Source organism: Nyctereutes procyonoides, unplaced genomic scaffold (assembly GCF_905146905.1).
Source record: "Nyctereutes procyonoides isolate TBG_1078 unplaced genomic scaffold, NYPRO_anot_genome, whole genome shotgun sequence".
Classification (NCBI taxonomy): Eukaryota; Metazoa; Chordata; class Mammalia; order Carnivora; family Canidae; genus Nyctereutes; species Nyctereutes procyonoides.
In genome coordinates, this window is record NW_026575126.1 from 51,873,049 (window position 1) to 51,893,836 (window position 20,788).

General features: G+C 43.0%; 2 protein-coding genes across 8 annotated transcripts in view; both read right to left on the bottom strand.

Moving 5' to 3' along the window:
* Positions 1-370: 370 nt before the first annotated feature.
* COQ7 (coenzyme Q7, hydroxylase) lies at positions 371-9,593 on the bottom strand. Of its 4 annotated transcripts, none has more exons than XM_055339246.1 (6): positions 9,461-9,593; positions 5,173-5,351; positions 2,787-2,901; positions 1,713-1,852; positions 990-1,058; positions 371-573 (listed from the first exon to the last, which is right to left on the bottom strand). In XM_055339246.1, exons 1-6 carry the CDS (start codon positions 9,531-9,533, stop codon positions 496-498), a joined length of 654 nt encoding a protein of 217 aa, XP_055195221.1. In that variant the 5' UTR covers positions 9,534-9,593; the 3' UTR covers positions 371-495. The 4 variants fall into 4 exon arrangements, with proteins under 4 accessions (XP_055195221.1, XP_055195223.1, XP_055195222.1 ...); XM_055339248.1 differs by lacking the exon at positions 9,461-9,593 and adding an exon at positions 9,125-9,263; XM_055339247.1 differs by lacking the exon at positions 9,461-9,593 and adding an exon at positions 7,912-8,167.
* A 3,451-nt stretch (positions 9,594-13,044) lies between these two features.
* Positions 13,045-20,788, bottom strand: part of TMC7 (transmembrane channel like 7) — a 54,570-nt gene continuing 46,826 nt past the window's right edge. For 2 of the 4 annotated variants that reach the window (XM_055341076.1, XM_055341075.1), the window contains exons 14-16: positions 20,115-20,270; positions 16,213-16,291; positions 13,045-15,159 (exon numbers count right to left, since the gene is read on the bottom strand). In XM_055341076.1, the coding sequence (XP_055197051.1) occupies positions 15,079-15,159; positions 16,213-16,291; positions 20,115-20,270 (316 nt within the window). In that variant the 3' untranslated portion in view covers positions 13,045-15,078. The remainder of the gene's footprint in view (positions 15,160-16,212; positions 16,292-20,114; positions 20,271-20,788) is intronic. The other 2 variants (XM_055341079.1, XM_055341077.1) reach the window with 1 other exon arrangement.

The following is a 20,788-nucleotide window of genomic DNA, read 5'->3' on the forward strand; positions in this document are numbered from 1 at the left end:
TTCTGGGACACCTGGGTGGCTCAGTCAGTTGAGCATCCAACTCTTGCTTTTGGCTCAGGTTATGATCTTAGGGTCGTGATATCAAGCCCCTCGCCACGCTCTGTGTTCAGCAGGGAGTCTGCTTTGAGATTCTCTCCTGCACTCATGCGCGTGCATTCCCATCCCCTCCAAAATAAATAAATAAATCTAAAAAAAAAATCCCATTATTTTCTTAATGATTCATTCTTAATGTTTTACAAAATAATGGACTATAGAACAAACAAGGAAGAGCTTCATTTGTTTTAACTGGAACAAACCCGGTGAGCGGTCAGCCTTCTAGGAGAAGGCAGTACAGGGGGGGAAAAAAAAACACTAGAGAGTTTTATTAATGAAAAAAAAAAGCTCCTGCAGTTTATTAACAAGTTTCATATAACAATAATTGCACATTTCCTTTTCTGCCAGTGCCACTTGTTAAATCACTGTCATCTTTTGTAGACAGGGAAAAATGGACATACTTTAAAATCTTTCTGATAAATATATCGCCATGCTGCATCCGGCCTGGATAAGGTTCTTCAAAATGGTGTATCCTGGAGCCTAAAAATGATAATAAGCAAACAAAAGAAACATGTTCTATGTTCACTTGTAGCAGGAAGACATGGCCTGGTATGGCAAGGCTGGAACTCTCTGGATAAGACTTAAGATCTAACAATGTCTTTTAATTCATCAGGTTGGGGTGGTTTCATGACTGTCAGAGCATTTGAATCATTTGGTTTCTGGTCAGGAAGGGGAAGGAAGCTGCTAGTGGAAATGATGAAGGAAGAAGCAAGAAACAAGATCCCAGCTGGGAGCAACGCATTGGCCTGCTTTTTTGTCAAAGCACTGTTTTGGTTTGCTTTCTTTGGTGGTTACAATGAAATCTACTTCTCAAGACACAAAAACCTCTCACCCCTTAATCTGCCAAATAAGGTGCCCAGAGTCCCACAAGCAAACAGTAAAGGGAGGTCTCCTACCAGTTGTGCGTCATGTTCAAGGCCTATGTCATGGTGCTCTAGCTCTTCATCCCGAAATTTCCTTATCACCTGGTTAAATACAAAGAAATCAAAGCAAGTCAGGATCCAACTCTCCTGCTGTCCTATCTCCTCCTGGAGGTTAAATCCTCATACTACCATCTAAGACAGGGGTAGGCAACCTCTCGCTATGAAGGGCCGGAGATCAACACTTCAAGCTCCACAGGCAGTATGGTCCCCTTGACACCTACTTAACTCTGCCAGGGACAGCAGCCACAAACATCTAAACGGGCAGGTGTGGCTATGTTCCAATAAAACAATTTACAGAAATAGGTGGTCTGCCCCAGGCCAGGATTTACCAATCCCTAATTTAGACTTAAAAAAAAAATTAAACAGTTCCCTTATTTGCTATAGAACATCATCTGAAGATACCTATTATTTCATTTATTTATTGAGGGTTTTGTGCTCACATTTGTTCAGAATCTTTCAGTGATCCAGAAGTGGAGAATATAGATGTGGGCTCCGGAGACATAGCTTCTGGTCCCAGCTCTCCCTGAGCATGTGACCAGGGCCCACGGCTTTGGCTTTCTGTGCTTCCTACCTTTAGAATGAGGTGCTCTCCTAGGTTTCTAAGGCCTGTCATTCCCTACTTTTCTATTTTTTTTCCTCCTTACCAAGTTGCCCTTTTCTCCCTTGGCAGCCCCTTTCCAGAGTATATTCAAATACCTGAAGAAGCTCCTCGTATTTTTCAGGATCCTTCTCCATCAGCGTCCTGATCTGGTTGTTATAGTGATGTGCTATGGACTCTTCCACAGCCACAGTGCAGGCCATTGCTCCCTCTTTCCCAAGCAGGGCAGTTCCTGCACCTGGAATTGTCAAATCCAGAGCAGAAAGGGATGGGACTGAGACCACACTGACTGAGGAGAGATCATGTCAGGTCAGAGTTCGTCGAGCTCAGTACTCCGGGCTCTGGGGCTGGGTAATTCCCTGTTGTTAGGGCTGTCCTGGGCATTGGAGGACATTAGCAGCACCCCTGGCCTCTACCCACTGGATGCCAGTAGCAGCCCTGATTGTGACAGCCAAAAATGTCTCTAGACACTGCCATCTATGCTTAGGAGCAACCTGCCCAGTGAAAACCGGTTTTAGGTGGTACTAGGTCACACTGTTAAATCCCGAATCACATAGTAAGAATGCTATTCTCTTTTCAAGGCTCTTCTGAACCCTCTCAATATAGCAAGAAGAAAGTCTTCATTTGGGGTATGTCTTTGATTCTTTTCTAACATTTAGTCTTCTCGCTTTTTTTTTTTTTTTTAGATTTTATTTATCTATTCATGAGAGAGAGAGAGAGCAGGGAGCCCGATGAGGAACTTGATCCCGGGACTCCAGGATCACGCCCTCGTCCAAAACCACTGAACCACCCAAGGATCCCCAGTCTTCTCCCTTTTTAAGAGTGAGCTGATCCCAAGCTTAGAACCTTTGTCAGAGAACATCACCTGGATACACCTGAATTGCTCTATTTTTTTTCCTTCTCTGTTGTATTTGCTTTTATCGCACCTTCTATTTATAAACTGATTCAAATACATAAATATTTAAGTAAATTTAAGTAAAATAAAAAAAAGTAAAGTAAGTATAATTAAGTAAATTTAAGTCCCCCCAAAAAGTCCATTTGACTTTTAAAAATGTTAAGGAAATAAAAAGGCGGTTAAGAGGACACATAAAGAATTATGAAATCGGTACTTTAACGATTTAATCATTGCCAGATCCCTAAGCTCATGTAAGCTCTTTTGGACAGACACATACCCAGTGCAAACCCTACCACGTTCCAAAAGGGCATCAGAATCGTCGGCCGCACCCTGAATGCAACCATCAACTCGTTGAACTTTTTCAAGTGGTCCTTTTCTTGATCCCACATTTTCTGTAAGAAACATAACAATAAGGACATGCAAGCATCACATAGAGGTCACCGGCTACATACCAAGGAGAAGCTACATGCCCTAAGTCGGGAAAAGGAAGCAATGTGGAAATGGAATGAAAAATGAGAACTGCTATTTCCCCCTCTCTCCTTGAATTATTGGAGGAAAAAAGCAAAACATCAACTGAAAAGCATCGTGGATACAGAGGGTGCCAACAAACCAAGAGAAGAGCCTGTTCCCTCAACTCCAGATAAGTGGGCCATGAACCACGGCTCCAGCAGTTCTTGGACCCGCATAGCCTATTCAAGGACAAAGTCCACAATTAATGAGAAATGAGGTGTTCAGCCCATTCCAAAATCAGAAGGGCAGCATATCACCTATTGTGTCATTTCCCTCTAGACTGCTAGAATAGAAGTATCATTTTTATCAAAGGAAAAAGGGAATTTACCCCAAAGATTCAGATGCAATGAAACGCCAGGACACCTGCACCCCGATGTTTATAGCAGCAATGTCCACAATAGCCAAACTGTGGAAGGAGCCTCGGTGCCCATCGAAAGATGAATGGATAAAGAAGATGTGGTTTATGTATACAATGGAATATTCCTCAGCCATTAGAAATGACAAATACCCACCATTTGCTTCAACGTGGATGGAACTGGAAGGTATTATGCTGAGTGAAGTAAGTCAATCGGAGAAGGACAAACATTGCATGTTCTCATTCATTTGGGGAATATAGATAATAGTGAAAGGGAACAGAGGGGAAGGGAGAAGAAATGGGTAGGAAATATCAGAAAGAGAGACAGAACATAAAGACTCCTAACTCTGGGAAACAAACTAGGGGTGATGGAAGGGGAGGAGGGCGGGGGGTGGGGGTGAATGGGTGACGGGCACTGAGAGGGGCACTTGACGGGATGAGCACTGGGTGTTATTCTGTATGTTGGTAAATTGAACGCTAATAAAAAATAAATTTATTATTAAAAAAAACAAAGGAAAAAGGGAGAATGATAAAAGAGTTAACGTATGGAACTTTTTTTTTTAAGATTTTATTTATTTACTCATGAGAGAGAGAGAGGCAGAGACACACGCAGAGGGAGAAGCAGGCTCCATGCAGGGAGCCCGACATGGGACTCGATCCCGGGACTCCAGGATCATGCCCTGGGCTGAAGGCAGGTGTTAAACCTCTGAGCCACCCAGTGATCCCCCAAATTACAGCACTTCTTAAGTGCCAGGCACTCACTATCAAATAGCTTTACGAAGGCAATTCACTTAAACTGCACAAACTATTATTATTATCCCCATTATACAGATAAAGTGAGGCACAGAGAGGTTAGGCAACTTGCCCAAGAACTCAGAGCAGGCAATTTGACTCGTGCTATTACATGCCAGACATGGTGTTAGTTGCCCTATGCCTGCCACCTCATTTATTCCTCACCCAAACCCAATGAGGTAGGTGTTATCAGCTCATTTCACAGATACGGAAATGGAGACCCAGAGAGGTCATGGAACCTCCTCAAGGTCACACAGGTAGGTGGAAGAAAGCTGGAACGTGAACCCGGGTCTTTGTGACAACAAAGCCCAGGCCCCTCTCTCTGCCTCTCATTATAAAATATAAAATATTGGGGATTGCCCGCCTTCAGCCCAGGGTGTGATCCTGGAGACCCGGGATCAAGTCCTGTATCAGGCTCCCTGCAAGGAGCCTGCTTCTCCCTCTGCCTGTGTCTCTCATGAATAAATAAATTTTAAAAATCTTTAAATATATATATAAAATATCCCCACTGGGGACAGGATCACCACCTCTCAGCAACTGGTGCTTTCACCAATGTAATTATTCTCAACCCTTTTTTACTGCCCATTCCATGATGTAATTTTAATACTTCAGGTGTACTATATATGTTTGTGTACTGTATGTCTGTGCTTTACACATAAAAAGGATACTTTTTTAAAAAATATTTTATTTATCCATTTATTCACAAGAGACACACAGAGAGAGGCAGAGACATAGGCAGAGGGACACAGGCTCCCTATGGGGAGCCTGATGTGGGACTGGATCCCAGGATCCCGGGATCACAATCTGAGCCACCCAGGTGCCATACACATAAAAAGAATAATATATTTTTCACTGGCTCCACTGCCCACCCTAAAATGTCCAATTTTTGCTCTCCCTTGCAAATGTATGACCTCATGTGATTCATGGTTTGAAGGCTTCTGGACCCCCCTGCTGTTCAGTAAGACTAGGCCAGTGGGTGGGTGGGTGGAGATAATGAAGTACCCACCTGAATGACTGGCCCGACACTTGTCCGACCCAGGACAGCCATCTGTCCTGCATAGATTCGGTTTGCTCCATATTCACCTGCATGATCCACCCGGATTATTCGATCCACAACTGCCCGATTGACATTGTCTAAGGTCATTCCTGAACTGTAAAACCTGACACCAATTCTTCTTCCATACGCTGCAACACAAATGTTTTTATTCTTTATTACTCCTGAGTAAAACAGATGTTTCCTTTTATAGGCAGAAGAAAGAGGCGCCTTAGAACAAAGGTCACAGATGAGTTCCCCGTGGGTAGGGTATGCTCATAAATGTATTCTGTTTAATCTGCAGTGCTCTTTTGCTTTTTTGCTTTTTTTTTTTTTTTTTTTTTTAAGTAGGCTCCAAGCCCAATGCGGGGCTTGAATTCGCAACCGTAAGATCAAGAGTCCCATGCTCTAATGACTGAGCTAGCCAGGCACGCCCCCGCCCATCTTTTTTTTTTTTTAATTTTTATTTATTTATGATAGTCACACACACACACACACACACAGAGAGAGAGAGAGAGAGAGAGAGAGAGAGAGAGGCAGAGACACAGGCAGAGGGAGAAGCAGGCTCCATGCACCGGGAGCCCGACGTGGGATTCAATCCCGGGTCTCCAGGATCGCGCCCTGGGCCAAAGGCAGGCGCTAAACCGCTGCGCCACCCAGGGATCCTTATCTTTTTTTTTTTTTAATGAATTAGTTACCAACACTTAAAGCATAGATTTTACCTAAAGATCTGGATTTCTGGCTTCACATTAATCACAGAAAGATCTGGAAATACTGAACCTGTCTTTTCACCAGGCAGCTAACGTGGCGGCAAGGCACGTGGCCTCTAGATGAACAATTCACCTCCCCACCCGGCCTACTTTGTTCCTGACCCTGGCTGCACAAAACCTCCTGAGGAGCTTTCAAAACCATGGATGTTGCTCCCCAGTTAATCTCAGGGTGGATTTTTATAAAAGCTCTGGACAAATCTTTTCTGCAGTCAAGGTTGAGAACCACAGATTTAAGTCCTCTCAAAACACCCATGGGCATGGGATTTGGAAAATGTGCTCTGGGGCTTAGGATTGATCTTGTTATGGTATACTATCAGTTCAATGAAATTCTTGTCTTTGAAATGTAAATTATTCAGGACAGATTAAATTTAGTCTTTTAAAAAGAAATCTCCTAGTAGTGACACCCTCAATGTGTTCTCTGAGCCTTACATTAAGGTACCCCCCAAATTTTTTCCCCTAGAGTTTTACAAGTTTAGGTATATAACGTGTTATCAGCTCATTTTGCAGTTATGAAAGTGGAGACCCAGGGAGGCCAGTTAGTTTGTAATGTGAACTGTGATGTGTGTTGGTATCATCTTGAGATGTGTTCCAAGGCTCTTATGTATGCCTACCATATCGTTAATACATACTTCTTTTCATTTAGGCTAACATCAACACCCTGAAAATGTGCAGAAAACCTCACTTTGAGTACATCTGTAGGGTTTTCATTAAAAGGCTTGAGTACTTTGGACAAAAAGTGATGGGGTAGGCCAGATAAAATTTGGGGTGATTCTTCATTTGAACTTTTTGACCAGGTGGGGTTTTAAATGCATCACTAAACAAAGGAGTATGACATGAGGGTCTGAAGCATGGTGACCCAGCTTTGATCCACTCTTCCATATAATCTGCTTCATCTCACTGAGCACATCAGACTCACGAAACTGGATGGAACCTGGGAAGTAGACATCAACAACTGGATGGAGTCCAAATGCTGCTAGGTATAATGCACCACTCAGATCTATGCCATCAGACAGCAGGTCACTGTGGTTAATGCCCATGTTTTATATGGAGAACAATTTGACACATTTGACGAAATCAAGGTAGCCTGTCCCAAGTTGTTGCCTCTAAGTCCAAGAACTGGTGCTCCCATTAATTTGACCTCCTTGCAGAAACATGACTGCTAGGAATTAAAACTGAAAATGATAAGCTGGCCCTATTCCTCAAGATAATCTTGTTCGCCTTTTCTTTCATTTGTTACGCCTATCTAAAAACATATTAATGGGAAGGAACTTTAAGACAAGCCAATACTCATTAAAAAACAAAACAAAACAAAACAAAAACACATTTAATGAGAAATAGCAAGGGACTGAGTACACAGAATGAGTTCAAACACACAGCTGACTTCTGATGGGCAGCACTATATTTCTGTTAAAAACATACTAAACGGGGATCCCTGGGTGGCTCAGTGGTTTAGCGCCTGCCTTTGGCACAGGGCGCGATCCTGGAGTCCCGGGATCGAGTCCCACTTCGGGCTCCCGGCGTGGAGCCTGCCTCTCCCTCTGCCTGTGTCTCTACCTCTCTCTCTTTCTATGTCTATCATAAATAAATAAAATCTTCAAAAAAAACATACTAAACAGTTCCCTAGCACTGCACCACTTTCCCAGATTCAGGCACCTAATAGATGATGTTTTGTGGGGTGTGTGGAAGACTGGGTATTGAAATATTTGCCATTTCTACCTTTTCACAATCTCTACAAGGTATCTTTAAAAATTATGGGATGGTTGGTGCACCTGGCTGGTTCAGTTGGTAGAGCATGTGACTCTTGATCTCAGGGTTGTTGGTTCAAACCCTATGTTGGGGGTAGAGATTACCTAAAAGGAAGGGAGAAGGGAAGGAACAGAGGGAGAGAGGGGTAGGAAGGAAAGAAAGAAAAGAAAAGATGTTTTCTGTCTTTAACACTAACCTTGGACAAATCAGAATCACCATTTCTTATATATAAAATTGGCAATAATCATCAGGTTATTTCCTTCCTAAGGAGACATACAATAGTAACACCTTTCTTACTGAATTATAACGATAAAATGAGATACAGGAAGCAAAGTAACTTTATAAATGAAAAACAAGGACTCTTATTCTGTTACGCTCAATGGCTCAACAATAGAACGTTGAAAGTCACGTTTAACAATCCTCTGAGTTTTGCCTGCATTGTCATACATCTTAAAATTGAGTAAAAATAAAGTTGAGGCTCAGTGCTAAAAGCTCTCAAATGCATTATATCATGTTAGTGCCTTCCCAAAGGGTGAAACACCTAACAATGATGGTACCTAGATTTTGAGCGGTATATCGGAAGATATTAAGTGATTTACGAACATGCATTAAATACACCCATGTAGTAAGAGTTACTTTCTTCTAAATTCCTTTGCAATCTTTTTGATTTCATCAAACAGAATGTCTCAGTTTACAAATACCTTCTTAATATTTGCCAATCTCCTACCCCTCCCTTTTTTTTTTTTAAACCCATAAGGTTCAGGCCTTGGTAGACAACAGTACCTGATACAATTTGCTTTTTGTTTTTGTTTCCAGCGCATTTATTTTTTTGATTACTCTGTTAGGGGCAGGCAATACTGGTTTTCCGTCTTTACCATAAGGATTCCGTTTCCATGAAATTACTGAATTTGAAAACGGAACACGGTCGTAGAAAAAGCACATCTAGTAATCAAAAGTACAAATGGTATTGCTAAAAGGCAAAAAAAGAAAAAAAATCTTCGGGGGGTGGGAGTGACTGGGTGACGGGCACTGAGGGGGACACTTGATGGGATGAGCACTGGGTGTTATTCTATATGTTGGCAAATTGAACACCAATAAAAAATAAATTTACAAAAAAATAAATAAGTAAAATATTTTAAAAAAACCTTTAGGTGGTACACAAATGATTTAAATTTGAGAAAAAGACCTCACAACAATTTTCTGGGGCAGCTCTAATGGGAAAAAAAAAAAAAAAAAAAAAGGTTGGAGAAGGACCGGAGATCCTAACCCATCTCCCTAATCCGAATTCTAAGCTTCCTCCACCCCCCTGGTGCTTCTCTAGCTTTAGAGTGCATGCAAGTCATTCGAGGGTCTCGTTAAAATGCAGACAAGGCGACCCGGTAGGTCAGGGGTGCGACCTTTGAACCTACGCTTCTACCAAGCCCACGCCGCCGGCCGCACGACCGCAACGCGGACTCTGCACTTTCCAGGTCGCCACCTGTCCTCGGCCCGGAACGCCGACCGCTACCGCAGGGACCGCCCGGCACAGGTGCACAATGACGTCATCGCCCAACGCGCCGCCCGAGCGTCCCGGCGGAACACCACGCCTCTCCCGCCCCGCCTATCAGCGCCCCCAGGTTCAGGCCTCCGTCGCAGCCGGATGACGTCGACGAACGTAGGCCCCCGTGACCTCTTCGGCCTAGGACACCGACGAATTCCCTCGCCCGCCGATTTCCCGCGCATCCGCGTCCGCGCTCCTCTTTTACCTGTGAGAGGCCGCAGGGTGCCCGCGCGCAGCCGCCACAGGGAGCGGACCGCCGCCCACGCGGCGCAGCTCATTGTTGCGACAAGGTAACCGCTCCCCGGCGCGGAGCGGGCGAAACGTGTGTTGAGCGCAGACTGATGACGCACAGCAGGCGTCAGAGCGACACTGCCCCCCGTTGCACCGGTGGGAACGCCCCCTAGGCCGCTGCTTCCATTTGATTGGTTGGAAAGGGCAAGTGAGAAGACGGTATTGGATGCGATCACCATCAATCACTCAGGACCCCGACGTTTGTGTAAGAGACTTGGGTTGCTAGGGAGATGAGGATGCTTCATTGCTCTTCCCAAGATCCTGCCCCGGTGTAAATTCTGGGGGAAAAGGATCATCACGAAGGGATTCTTTATTGGCGCAGCCACTGTATTTTTTTGCATTACTAACATGGAAGGAGAGTTTCCTCTATGTATCCTACATCGACTTTAAAATAGCAGAAATTTTAAAAAGTAGAAATTGCGGAATGAAATTAAATTCACCACATGGTCAGTAGTGTCCGTGGTGGGGCTTAACAGCCGATTTAAATTTTGTCGTTTTCTCTAGTTTTAGGATTCGTACAGAGAACATTGATTTTCACTTTATTCTTGGTATGCATCCGTATTGGTGCAGATGGTTTGGGGCGGTATGCAGGGTAATGGAGAGGAGATCCAGCGACGCGGATCCTAACGTGAATACCCAGTGCGTGCGTGTAGGCTCATCACCTCTACCACATGTGCCATTCTGGTGGAGGATATGGAGATTGGGGGTGGCCATGCATGTGTGGGGGCCAAGAGCGTACCGGCATCTCTACCTTCCTCTCAATTTTGCTGTGATTCTAAAACTAACGAAAAAGTCCTATGAAAATATTTTTATTGGATATTTAAAAAATAACACAAATCCCCTGATACAACAGCCCTACTTACTTTAAGGGATCTATCTAATAGGAATAATTTTTCAAATGTAGGATATATGAGAAGGGAAAAAAATCAAAGATGCATTCCTGGGAGGATATATAACAAAGCATTTAATGTTGGTAACTTTAGAAGGTTGGGATTGTGAGAAGGGGGCTTTCACTTCCTGCTTTACACCCTTGGATTATATATTTTTTCCAATTGACTATAAAATATTTAATATACACTATAAAATAATTGAGGTGCTAGTTGCTTTCAAACTATTCTAACAAACTACAATAATTTTATTTATTTATTTATTTTAACAAACTACAATAATTTTAAATTATGGTGAATTATAGTTTCTTAAACCTAAATTCTTAGTGAAAGTGAGGATGATATAACATTCTCACTTTATACTGAGAGTATAAACCTCTCAAAGGCCTTCAAATGTTCTTTTTTTTTTTTTTTTTCAAATGTTCTTTCTAAACCTTTGTTGTAATCTCACTTCTAGGTCTCTGCTCCTAAGAAGAAAAAAAAGTTAATAAAAATTTATAGAAGTCCCAGTTATTGTCAGGAAAATTTTTTTTTGGTCAGGAAAATTTGAAAACAAAATATTAAGCAACAAAGGAATGTTAAAAATTATGACCCATCTGGATATTATATTATGTAGCCAATTGAAATGCTTATAAAGAACTTTTGAGGGATCCCTGGGTGGCGCAGCGGTTTGGCGCCTGCCTTTGGCCCAGGGCGCGATCCTGGAGACCCGGGATCGAGTCCCGCGTCGGGCTCCCGGTGCATGGAGCCTGCTTCTCCCTCTGCCTGTGTCTCTGCCTCTCTCTCTCTGTGACTATCATAAATAAATAAAAATTAAAAAAAAAAAAAAAAAAAAAAAAAAAAAGAACTTTTGAAAAACACAGTAAGTGAAAAAGAAATGAGAATACCAACATTTTTTTTCTTTCTTTTCATCCCATCCTCCCTCCCTCTGTGATATCTTAAAAAGAATTTGGCAATAGGGTGCCTGGGTGGCTCAGTCAGTTAAGCATCTGCCTTCGGCTCAGGTCATGATCTCAGGGTCCTGGGATTGAGCCCCAGTCTAACTCCCTTCAGTGGGTAGTCTGCTTCTCCCCCCACCCCCACCATTCATGTGCTCTCTGTATCTCTCTAATAAAAAAAAAACAAAACCAACAAGTATTTTTATAATGAGAAAACAAAATTTCAAAAAGAAAAAGTATATTAGTCCCTAACTCCATTCTCAAAAATAAAAGTAAATATATGTTTTATTTTCCATTTAAAGATAAGGAAATTTTATCTGAGAAAGGTGAAGACACCTGTACAAAATTATACAATTAAGTAGCAAAGCCATGCCAGGTCCCAAGCACCCTATGCATTGGAGAGAAAATACACCAGATGGAATTTACTAATAAAGTCATACCGTATGTAAAGAAGACACATTCAGAAGTCCTATCTCCCCAGGGATTAGACCTTGCAGCTCCACTCTGGCAAAACCCATACCTTTTTCCATCATTATTTACTCATGAGTAGCTGCAATCAGATATTGCCACTTAAGAGTTAATGCAAACTAAAAACTTGCCTAATTGACTTCTGCTCTTCACTGGGATGAGAATATTTTGTGATTTCAAGAATATGGAATCCTGCTTTGATAGAGAACAAGAACCTGTTCTTTAGGAGAAAAAGGCAGAACAGAGAAATAGAGACATGCTTGCAGGGACTTTTAAGATTCCAGCTCCTCGAGTTTGTAACAGGATGATGGATGGGGAGCAGTGTTGGTGAGCTGAACCAAGTATCTAGCCTAGCAAGGAGCTAACCCTTGGGGCACCTGGGTGGCTCAGTGGTTGAGCATCTCCCTTCAGCTCAGGTCATGATCCTGGGGCCCTGGGATCGAGTCCTGCATTGGGCTCCCTGCATGGAGCCTGATTCTCCCTCTGCCTGTGTCTCTGCCTCTCGTTGTCTCTCTCATGAATAAATAAAATCTTTTTTTTTAAAAAAAGGAGCTAACCCTTATGGAAGTATACACTGATACGGTGGAATGCTGTGTAGCTATTAAAAAGAATGAAGTGACTATTTATATGGAAAGATCTTTAAGATGCTATAAGAAAAAAAAGAGAAGCTCAAAAATATATACTTCATACATTCAACCACATACATGGATCTACTTGAATATGTATTATAATTTTCTGGGAGAATAAACATTAGCAGTGGCTCCCTCTAAGGAGAGGGGGGGTGGGAAGGGGAGTGCTTGAAATAATTTATATCTTTTCTCTTTTTTTTTAAAGATTTTATTTATTTATTCATGCGAGACAGAGAGGCAGAGACATAGGCAGAAGGAGAAGCAGGCTCCCTGCAGGGAGCCCGATGAGGGATTTGATCCCAGGACCCCAGGATCATGACAGGAGCCAAAGGCAGATGTTCAACCACTGAGCCACCCAGGCGCCCCAACTTATGTCTTTTTAGTATAAAACACACATAGACTCCTCCTTGGAATCAAGGAGTCTTAAAAGCACTCATCTGGTGATTGCATTAAATAGTTCTGTGATTCTAGGAAGAGGCAAAGAGCAACTTTACAAACTGATACAGTTTTCCATGATCGCTTGATTGCGATGACAAGACACCTACATGAATTCAAATATACACAAACACGTTTTTAAACCTTCAAGATACTGTTTAATCAGTAGTTTTAAGGCACATTTGTTAGAGATCTGCGCTTCAGCAATTATAGACATCACTTGAAGTTATTAAAGTTATCAAAATATATAAAAACATTCAAGTAAAAGGTATGTAAATCAGCAGCATGTAACCAAAATGACTATATTAGCATACATTAACCAAATTCATTAACCAAATGAACATATTAACATATACCAGTATCAACTTTATAATAGGGAAAGAAAACAGTTTCCATCTCACACACTTACATACATACACACACACACACGCACACACAACACAATTTGTCCTCAGAAGCATGGTGAAGGCAAAAACATAAGTGTGCTAGGCAAAAATGCCAACAATAAGAATTTTTTTCAAGTGAGGATAGAGTGAACTTTTGGTTACTCAAAATTCCATGATACTAGTTATTATTAGCTTGAAAAACTCATCAGTTTCACAGGTACATAAATAATCCCATGTTAATGCTAATGTTGGGGGAAGACCAAGAAAATGAGATGGCAAAGGGGCAAATATACAGAAATGTGAAGCTATAGCAAGCTTGCTCTGCTCCTCAGAGCAAGGAGGCAATCATTTTTGAGTAATGGAGGGCAGGGGTGCGGGTGGGAAATACTCATAGCAGCAACTTTCTAGAACATGTACCCAGCTTTAAACTCCAGGATCCTCCCTAGGAAAAGGTTTCGAGCCAGTGAAAGTAAGGAAAACAACAGAAGAAAGGCTCAAACAGTCCGTTCTAAAACTAAGTACTTTGGAAAAGATTCTGAAGATATTAGGATGAGAACTGATGATGTGAAATAATTTAGACTTCTATTAAAAGGTTCAGAGCTATCAATTTCAGGTAAGTTTATGCTGAGGTATTTATTGCACATGTTTTTTTTTTTTTTCTTTTTTCTTACTATAACGGAAACCTTAAGCAATACTCTGCATACTTTGTAAAATAAAACTAAAAACTTTAGGCACAAGAAAACAATAGCCCTATATATATGCATATGTGCCTGGAATACACTGGCATTGTATGTTCTAGGACACTCAGGTTGGTCTGATGCTGCAACCCACCTCTTCCAACACGCATCATGCACATAAACTGTGGAGCTCTGTGCTCCCTGGATATACTGAACTGCCCTTCTATGTCAGCCTCCAAAATGTGAAGTGTCTGTCAGAAATGGAGACCTCAGGGCAGCAAGGGAAATGGCATTTGGAAGACTTGAAATTTTGCCTCTTAATTTTGATGACCCAGAGCCCTCTACTAAGTCTTTGGAACTTAGGCCCAGAAGGGACTCAGCACCATAGAGGCAGCTTCCCCTGAGTAAGAAGGCTGCAGCAAAATGCCCAGGAAGCTAAGACGTCAAGGCCCTCAATCTGCGGCTTTTCCCCTCCTCCTAAAGCTTAATCCAGGTATTCCTGCTTATTCACACCGCAGGAATGCCTTTTCTCTCTCATATTACAACCAGGTAGCTAGGATTACACAACCATCCTCTCCCATGTTTCCACCATCTGTTCCAAACATCCCAATTCAAGGATTTCTCTTTATGAAAAAAAGGAAAAATCTGGTCTCCTTTTAAATCTACAGAATCATTCAAAGAGGTAACTACCTCTTAAGGAATACTTCTCTCCTAAACCCCCAGAACCTGGTTCCAAAGAAACCAGCCTCATGAACGGGTGACCCCTACAGTTAACTGTAAAGACAACATAAATAAGCTTTTAGAAATATAAAAGGGCTCTCTTTCCTCAGTCTTTGTTCTAAAGGCTTAAACAGCTTAATAAGTTTTGAGGGAGAGTCACTAAGCTCCTGGTCTATATGCAAACACTTGGTTAGAACCTGCTTTTTCTAAGTCACTGAAGCCCTACATAGGGCCCGGGTGCCAAAAATACCACCACCGCAGCTGCACATATGGAGTCACCTTCAGAAAACATCAACTCCAGAAAAATATATTTTAAAACTTCTGCTCCGAACCCAGACCTGTAGTCTTGGCAGGTCACTAGGTCAGCTCATGAGCCACACGTGGCGGGATCCTCATTGATAATCCAGTCGGTTCTTCATATCCCTCTGGGCTTCTGTGAGTTTCTGGATCAGGTAACGCTTGTCACGACTTTCCTAAAGATAGAAATCAGTGCAAGAGCACGTTCAATATATTTGAAAACAAGTATCATCATTGCAACCTAATCAATTACCTGTCAGACTCGGGGTTAAGGATCCTAACCATGGACAGTTGTAATGGCCTCCAAACTGGTCTGCCTCTAGCACTTGTGCCCCTCCACAGTGCCTTGTTCACAACGTGGCCAACAATCTTTTAAAAATGCACATCAGACTGATGGGGCGCCTGGGTGGCACAGCTGGTTGACTATCTGACTCTTGGTTTCCACTGGGGTCGTGATCTTGGGGTCCTGAGACTGAGCCCCGCATGGGTGGAGTCTGCTTGACATTCTCTCTCTCTCTGCCTCCCTCCTCACCCCCACTGGCTCGCACACACGCAAATGCACACACATGCTAAATAAATAATAATCTTTAAAAAATGTACATTAGGCTGCTACCTAACACACTTCATTGGTTTCCCATCACACTCAGAATTAAACCCAAACTTGTTAGCAGAGCCCTCAGGCTATGCTGTGACCCCAGCTGATAATCCAGCACCATCTTGTCTCTCCAGCCAGGCCACCTGTCCTTCAGCTCCCAGGAGTGCTCTCGCTGTCCCCTCTGCCTCTTACTCTCATCCCTGAGACCTCCCACAATTGGCTCATCATTCAAGCTTCGGCTCCAATGTCACCTCCTCAAAGAGGCCCTCCGAGGCCACCATCTACAGCAGCAGAGGGCGGCTCATCATCTAACTACCTCGTCCGTATTACCTTCATGGCAGCTACTGCTACTGGAATTCATGGTTTTTAACTATTGAGCAGTCTCGTCATCCTTTGTCACCACAGTATCCCAGCACAGTATGAGGAACAGGTAGTGGTCAATGTACATGTTGAAGGCATGAATGAGCCTGTGACTGGATGAAGCTGGGGAAGGCCTGGCCTGAACACAGTTCAGGGAAGTAGGGGTGAGCAGGGCCCCAGCATTCCTCCCTCTCTCTAGGGAAAGCACCACTTTCCTTTAGGTGTCCTGGGTAGATGTCCTCAGCCATGACCCTCTGCACCTGTTCTTCCTTACCAGGGACAGCTGCTCTCGAAGCTGGACCACCACTCGCTTGTGTGCTCCGGCCAGGGCGATGAAGTAAAACATGATGAGGCTGCAACACAAGGGAGAGGTCACTAGGGAGTTTGTGCAATTTGACAGGCACTGGAAAAACAGCTGGATCCACTTTTCTCAGAACAGGTTTATTTGTGTGTGTGTGTGTGTGTGTGTGTGAGTGAGAGAGAGAGAGAGAGAAGGGAGAGGGAGGGAGGAAGGGACGGATGGATGGATGGAGGGGAAAGAAGAAAGGAAGTGGGGGGAGGGAGAATGAAGGAAGGAGAAATCTGGGGTTGTGGGTATGAGCCTTGGATTGGGTGTAGAGATTACTTTTAAAAAATCTTTTAAAAAGAAAGAAGGAAAGAAAGAAAGAAAACTCTCCCAAGCAGAGGGCATCAAAAACAGCCCCAGAGGGGTTTGTAGCTGGCAGTGTAGCAGAGACTGATTCATGCCTTGCGTCTTAATATTAAAGACTGTTGGTGTTCTCCTGTCACACACGATATGACAGGGAGAGAGAAGGAAATGGTCTAGACAGCTCAGTGGGGAATGAACTGGCTGTGGATGATCACTGTTGAGACCTCTCTGACCTTAGTTTTCTCATCTGTATAATGGGAATAATATAGTAAGACCAGGGACAACAAGCCTAGGATAATACATCCTTGGATAAAAGCAATTGGCAACTGGTTCCTATCTTCTGCGAGGTCCCAAATCTCAAAATGGGGGTGGTTGAAGTTATTATCTTTGGGGGAGAGGGGCAGTGGAATGACCCCCCCCCCCAAGAAAACAGAAGGCAACTTCATTACTTTCCATGAAGGGCAGATGGATTCCTGTCCAATCTCCCTGTAGAGGGCTAAGGAAATAAGGACCACTGGAATCACTGATATCAATGATAATCTTCTGGAAGACACCATGGCCACAGGACAAGTATGGCCAGATCAAGTAGCCACCACCAGATGGTACTAGCCAAGCGAACCCACTAGAATGGAGTAGCTGACCTGAGATACTCAGAATTCCAGCCTGACTGCACAGCTTCCCAAAGTCATTTTATTAATCTCCATCAAAGATATCCTGCCTTTGGGGTACCTGGGTGGCTCAGAGGTTGAGCATCTGCCTTTGGCTTAGGTTGTGACCCTGGAGTCCTAGGATTGAGTCCCACATCAGGATCCCTGCAGGGAGCCTGCTTCTCCCTCTGCCTATGTCCCTGCCTCTTTTTGTGTCTCTTATGAATAAATAAATAAAATCTTAAAGAAGTATCCTGCTTTTATTTATTTTTTTAAGATTTTTTTAATTTTTCTGTTTATTATTGATGCTCAACCACTGAGCCACCCAGCCATCCCAGTACCCTGCTTTTAATAAATAAATTTTGGGGGTTCACTTCTTGCATGGTGGTAGGGTTTTACTGTAAGAATATCTGTATCATAACTGCAATGATGTCATTACAGTTAATACATGCCAGCTACAGTCAATTCCAGTTATGTGTGGTAGTTATATTCTATAAAGTCTCCAGGAACACTGAATTAATGAATTCTGAACGAATGTAGGGGGAAACACAAGGAGGGGGTAGGTTCCTGGAGTCATCTGTCAGAACATTTTTGTCAACTGATCAATACCTTGTTTTAGGTTTCATATTTATTGAGAAAGAAAGTTATCAATAATAACCTAGTTTCTGTTTAAGGACACCTTATCTAGGGGCAGCTGGGTGGCTCAGTGGTTGAGCATCTGCCTTCAGCTCAGGTCATGATCCTAGGGTCCTGGGACTGAGTCCCACATCGGGCTCTCCACCAGGAGCCTGCTTCTCCCTCTGCCTGTGTCTCTGCCTCTCTCTGTGTCTCTCATGAATAAATAATTAAAAAGAAAAAAAACCTTATTTAAATACTATTGTTGATTCCTTAACATTGAACTCTGTCACCAGAACTATAACACATCTCAAAGAAGCTTATCTAACATACCTATTTTCTTTGTAAGGCACATCACAGCCCTCTTGGACTTAGGAATGACTTGAAGCACTTCAGCACTATGCTCATGGCCATTTTCAACCGTGAAATGACCCACCCAAAGCACAAAATCCAAGAAACTTAGGTCCCACCTAGATCACAAAAGGACACTTAAGTATAGTACGAGAGGTGAAGCAAGAAGGCAGCCTATTGCGCTGACTCCAGCTGGTAACATGCATGCTATGGTGTGAATCTCTGGGCCCAACCCCCCTCCCCGAGAACATATGTTGAAATCCTAATCCCGAAGTGATGATACTAGAAAGCAGGGGCCTTTAGGAGGTGATTAAGACATGAGGACAGAGCCCTCACAAGTGGGATCAGCGCCCTGATAAAGGGACCCCAAAGAGCTAGTCATCTCTTCTGCTATGTGAGGAAAAGAGAAGTCTGCAAGCCTGAACGGGGATCTCACCTAACCATGCTCACTCACACCCTGATCTTGGACTTGCAGCCTCCAGAATTGTAAGAAATAAATTCCTGTTGTTTATAAGCCACCTCACCTATGATATTTTGTTACAGCAACCCAAACAGACTAAGACAGTGCTTTTTGGGTGATTCAAAGTTTTTGCTACTCTGAGTCCACAAATGACCATGAAACTGCCTTGAGTACTGATTTGGGCAGTTTAGCAAGTAGGCATATTTACAATACACAAACAAAAATGGAATCCATGAATAATGAGGATAGACTGTAATTAGAACAACACCCAGCACACACTAAGATTTCAATGCACACCTGTGACTAGAACTACTTTTTTTTTTTTACTCTTTTTTTTTTTTTTAAATGTAGACTCTATACCCAGGGTGGAGCCCAGTGTGGGGCTTGAACCCACAATCCTGAGATTGAGACCTGAGCTGAGATCAAGAGTCAGACATTTAACCAAATGAGCCATCCAGCTGGCCCAATAATTACTTTAACACTGAAAATGATTCACTTGCAGAAAAGACTAGTCACCCTGACATACAATACCTATCATTTACTGAGCCTTTTTACCAAGGGCCAGGTCCTCTGCTAATGCATTTCACTTTGTTAACCATACTTCCTTCTTCTCACAACCTATGCTATTCTTACTCTCATTTTCCAAGTGAGGAAACTGAGGCACAGAGAGGACTCATACTATGTACAAGTAGTATTGCCAGGATTCAAGTGCATATTTCTAATCTGGTGCTCTTCTCTCTGCCCAGTAATCACTTCCTTTATCAAAGAGCAAGTGATCTTATAAATAATCAGGAATATTATTTAGCAATGTTTATTGAGTTTTTATGTCGGGCATTGGGCTAAGTGCTTTAGCTGTAGGATCTTACTGAACTCACTCAGTGACCTTCTTAAAGAATCACTATTGGGCAGCCTGGGTGGCTCAGCGGTCTAGTGCCACCTTTGGCCCAGGGCATGATCCTGGAGACCTGGGATCGAGTCCCATGTTGGGCTCCCTGCAGGGAGCCAGCTTCTCCCTCTGCCTGTGTCTCTGCCTCTCTCTCTCTGTGTCTCTCATGAGTAAATAAATAAAATCTTAAAAAAAAAAAAAGAATCACTATTATGGAGCCTCTGGGTGGCTTCCCACTCTTGGTTTTAGCTCAGGTCACGATTTCAAGGTTGTGAGATTGAGTCCTATGGCCAGCTCCCCACTCATCATGGAGTTTGCTTGGGATTCTCTCCCCTCCTCTTACTTCTCCCCCATTCACGCATGCATACTTTCTCTCTAAATAAATAACTACATAAAATCTTAAAAAAAAAAAGAACTCACTATTATGATGCCCATTTTAAAGATGGTAACTGAGGCTCACAGAGGTTTGGCAACTTATCACATGTAGCAAATGAGCTCTCACTTCCCAGTAGAGATGGGTTCCTGTACCGCAATGGAGAATATCTGCAAGGGTCTAGGCAGTTCTTACCAGATGATCATGAAGAAAGGCACTGCGAAGGCTTCCGATGTGATGCCATAGACCAGGGACTGCAGTGAGCTGGGAAAGGTGCTCACCGTCTTGGGAACCACCTCCCAGGTGGTGTTGAAGTTGGTGAATGGCCCACAGGCTTTCGAGGAAGGGATGCTGCTGGGATACAGACCATGGGGCTCAGGGTGATGCATGCAGCCCAGGCTGAGCCTCTCTCCTCTGCACGCCCATATGCTTATTATCATGACCTGTGAGGAACTGCCTGTTCATAAGGGCCTTTTAGTACATTCAGGTCAAAAATGTTGGGGCACCTGGGTGGCTCAGTGGTTGAGCATCTGCCTTTGGCTCAGGGCATGATCCTGGAGTCCTGGGATTGAATCTCACTTTGGGGCCCCTGCATGGGGCTGCTTCTCCCTCTGCCTCTCTGTGTCTCTCATGAATAAATAAATAAAATCTTAAAAAAAAAACAACTCAAAAGAGCCTCCTTTTAAAAATTAGCCTATAAAAGACTATTTCGGGACAACTGGAGATATTTGAAAAAGTAGAAATATGACATTAATATTAATTAGATATAATAATGTGATGCATGCATGGGAAGGAGGATGCTCTTATTTTTAGGAGCTGCACACTCAAGTATTGAGCTCCAATCTTCTGTGCACCCCCAGATCTCAAAA

Coding starts and splice junctions, on each gene's coding strand:
- COQ7 (XM_055339246.1), bottom strand. CDS start 9,533: ATGAGCTGCGCCGCGTGGGCGGCGGTCCGCTCCCTGTGGCGGCTGCGC. Junction 1,853..2,786: donor CGTGGTAGGGTTTGCACTGG/GTATGTGTCTGT, acceptor TGACAATTCCAG/GTGCAGGAACTGCCCTGCTT. Junction 574..989: donor TTGAACATGACGCACAACTG/GTAGGAGACCTC, acceptor TATCATTTTTAG/GCTCCAGGATACACCATTTT.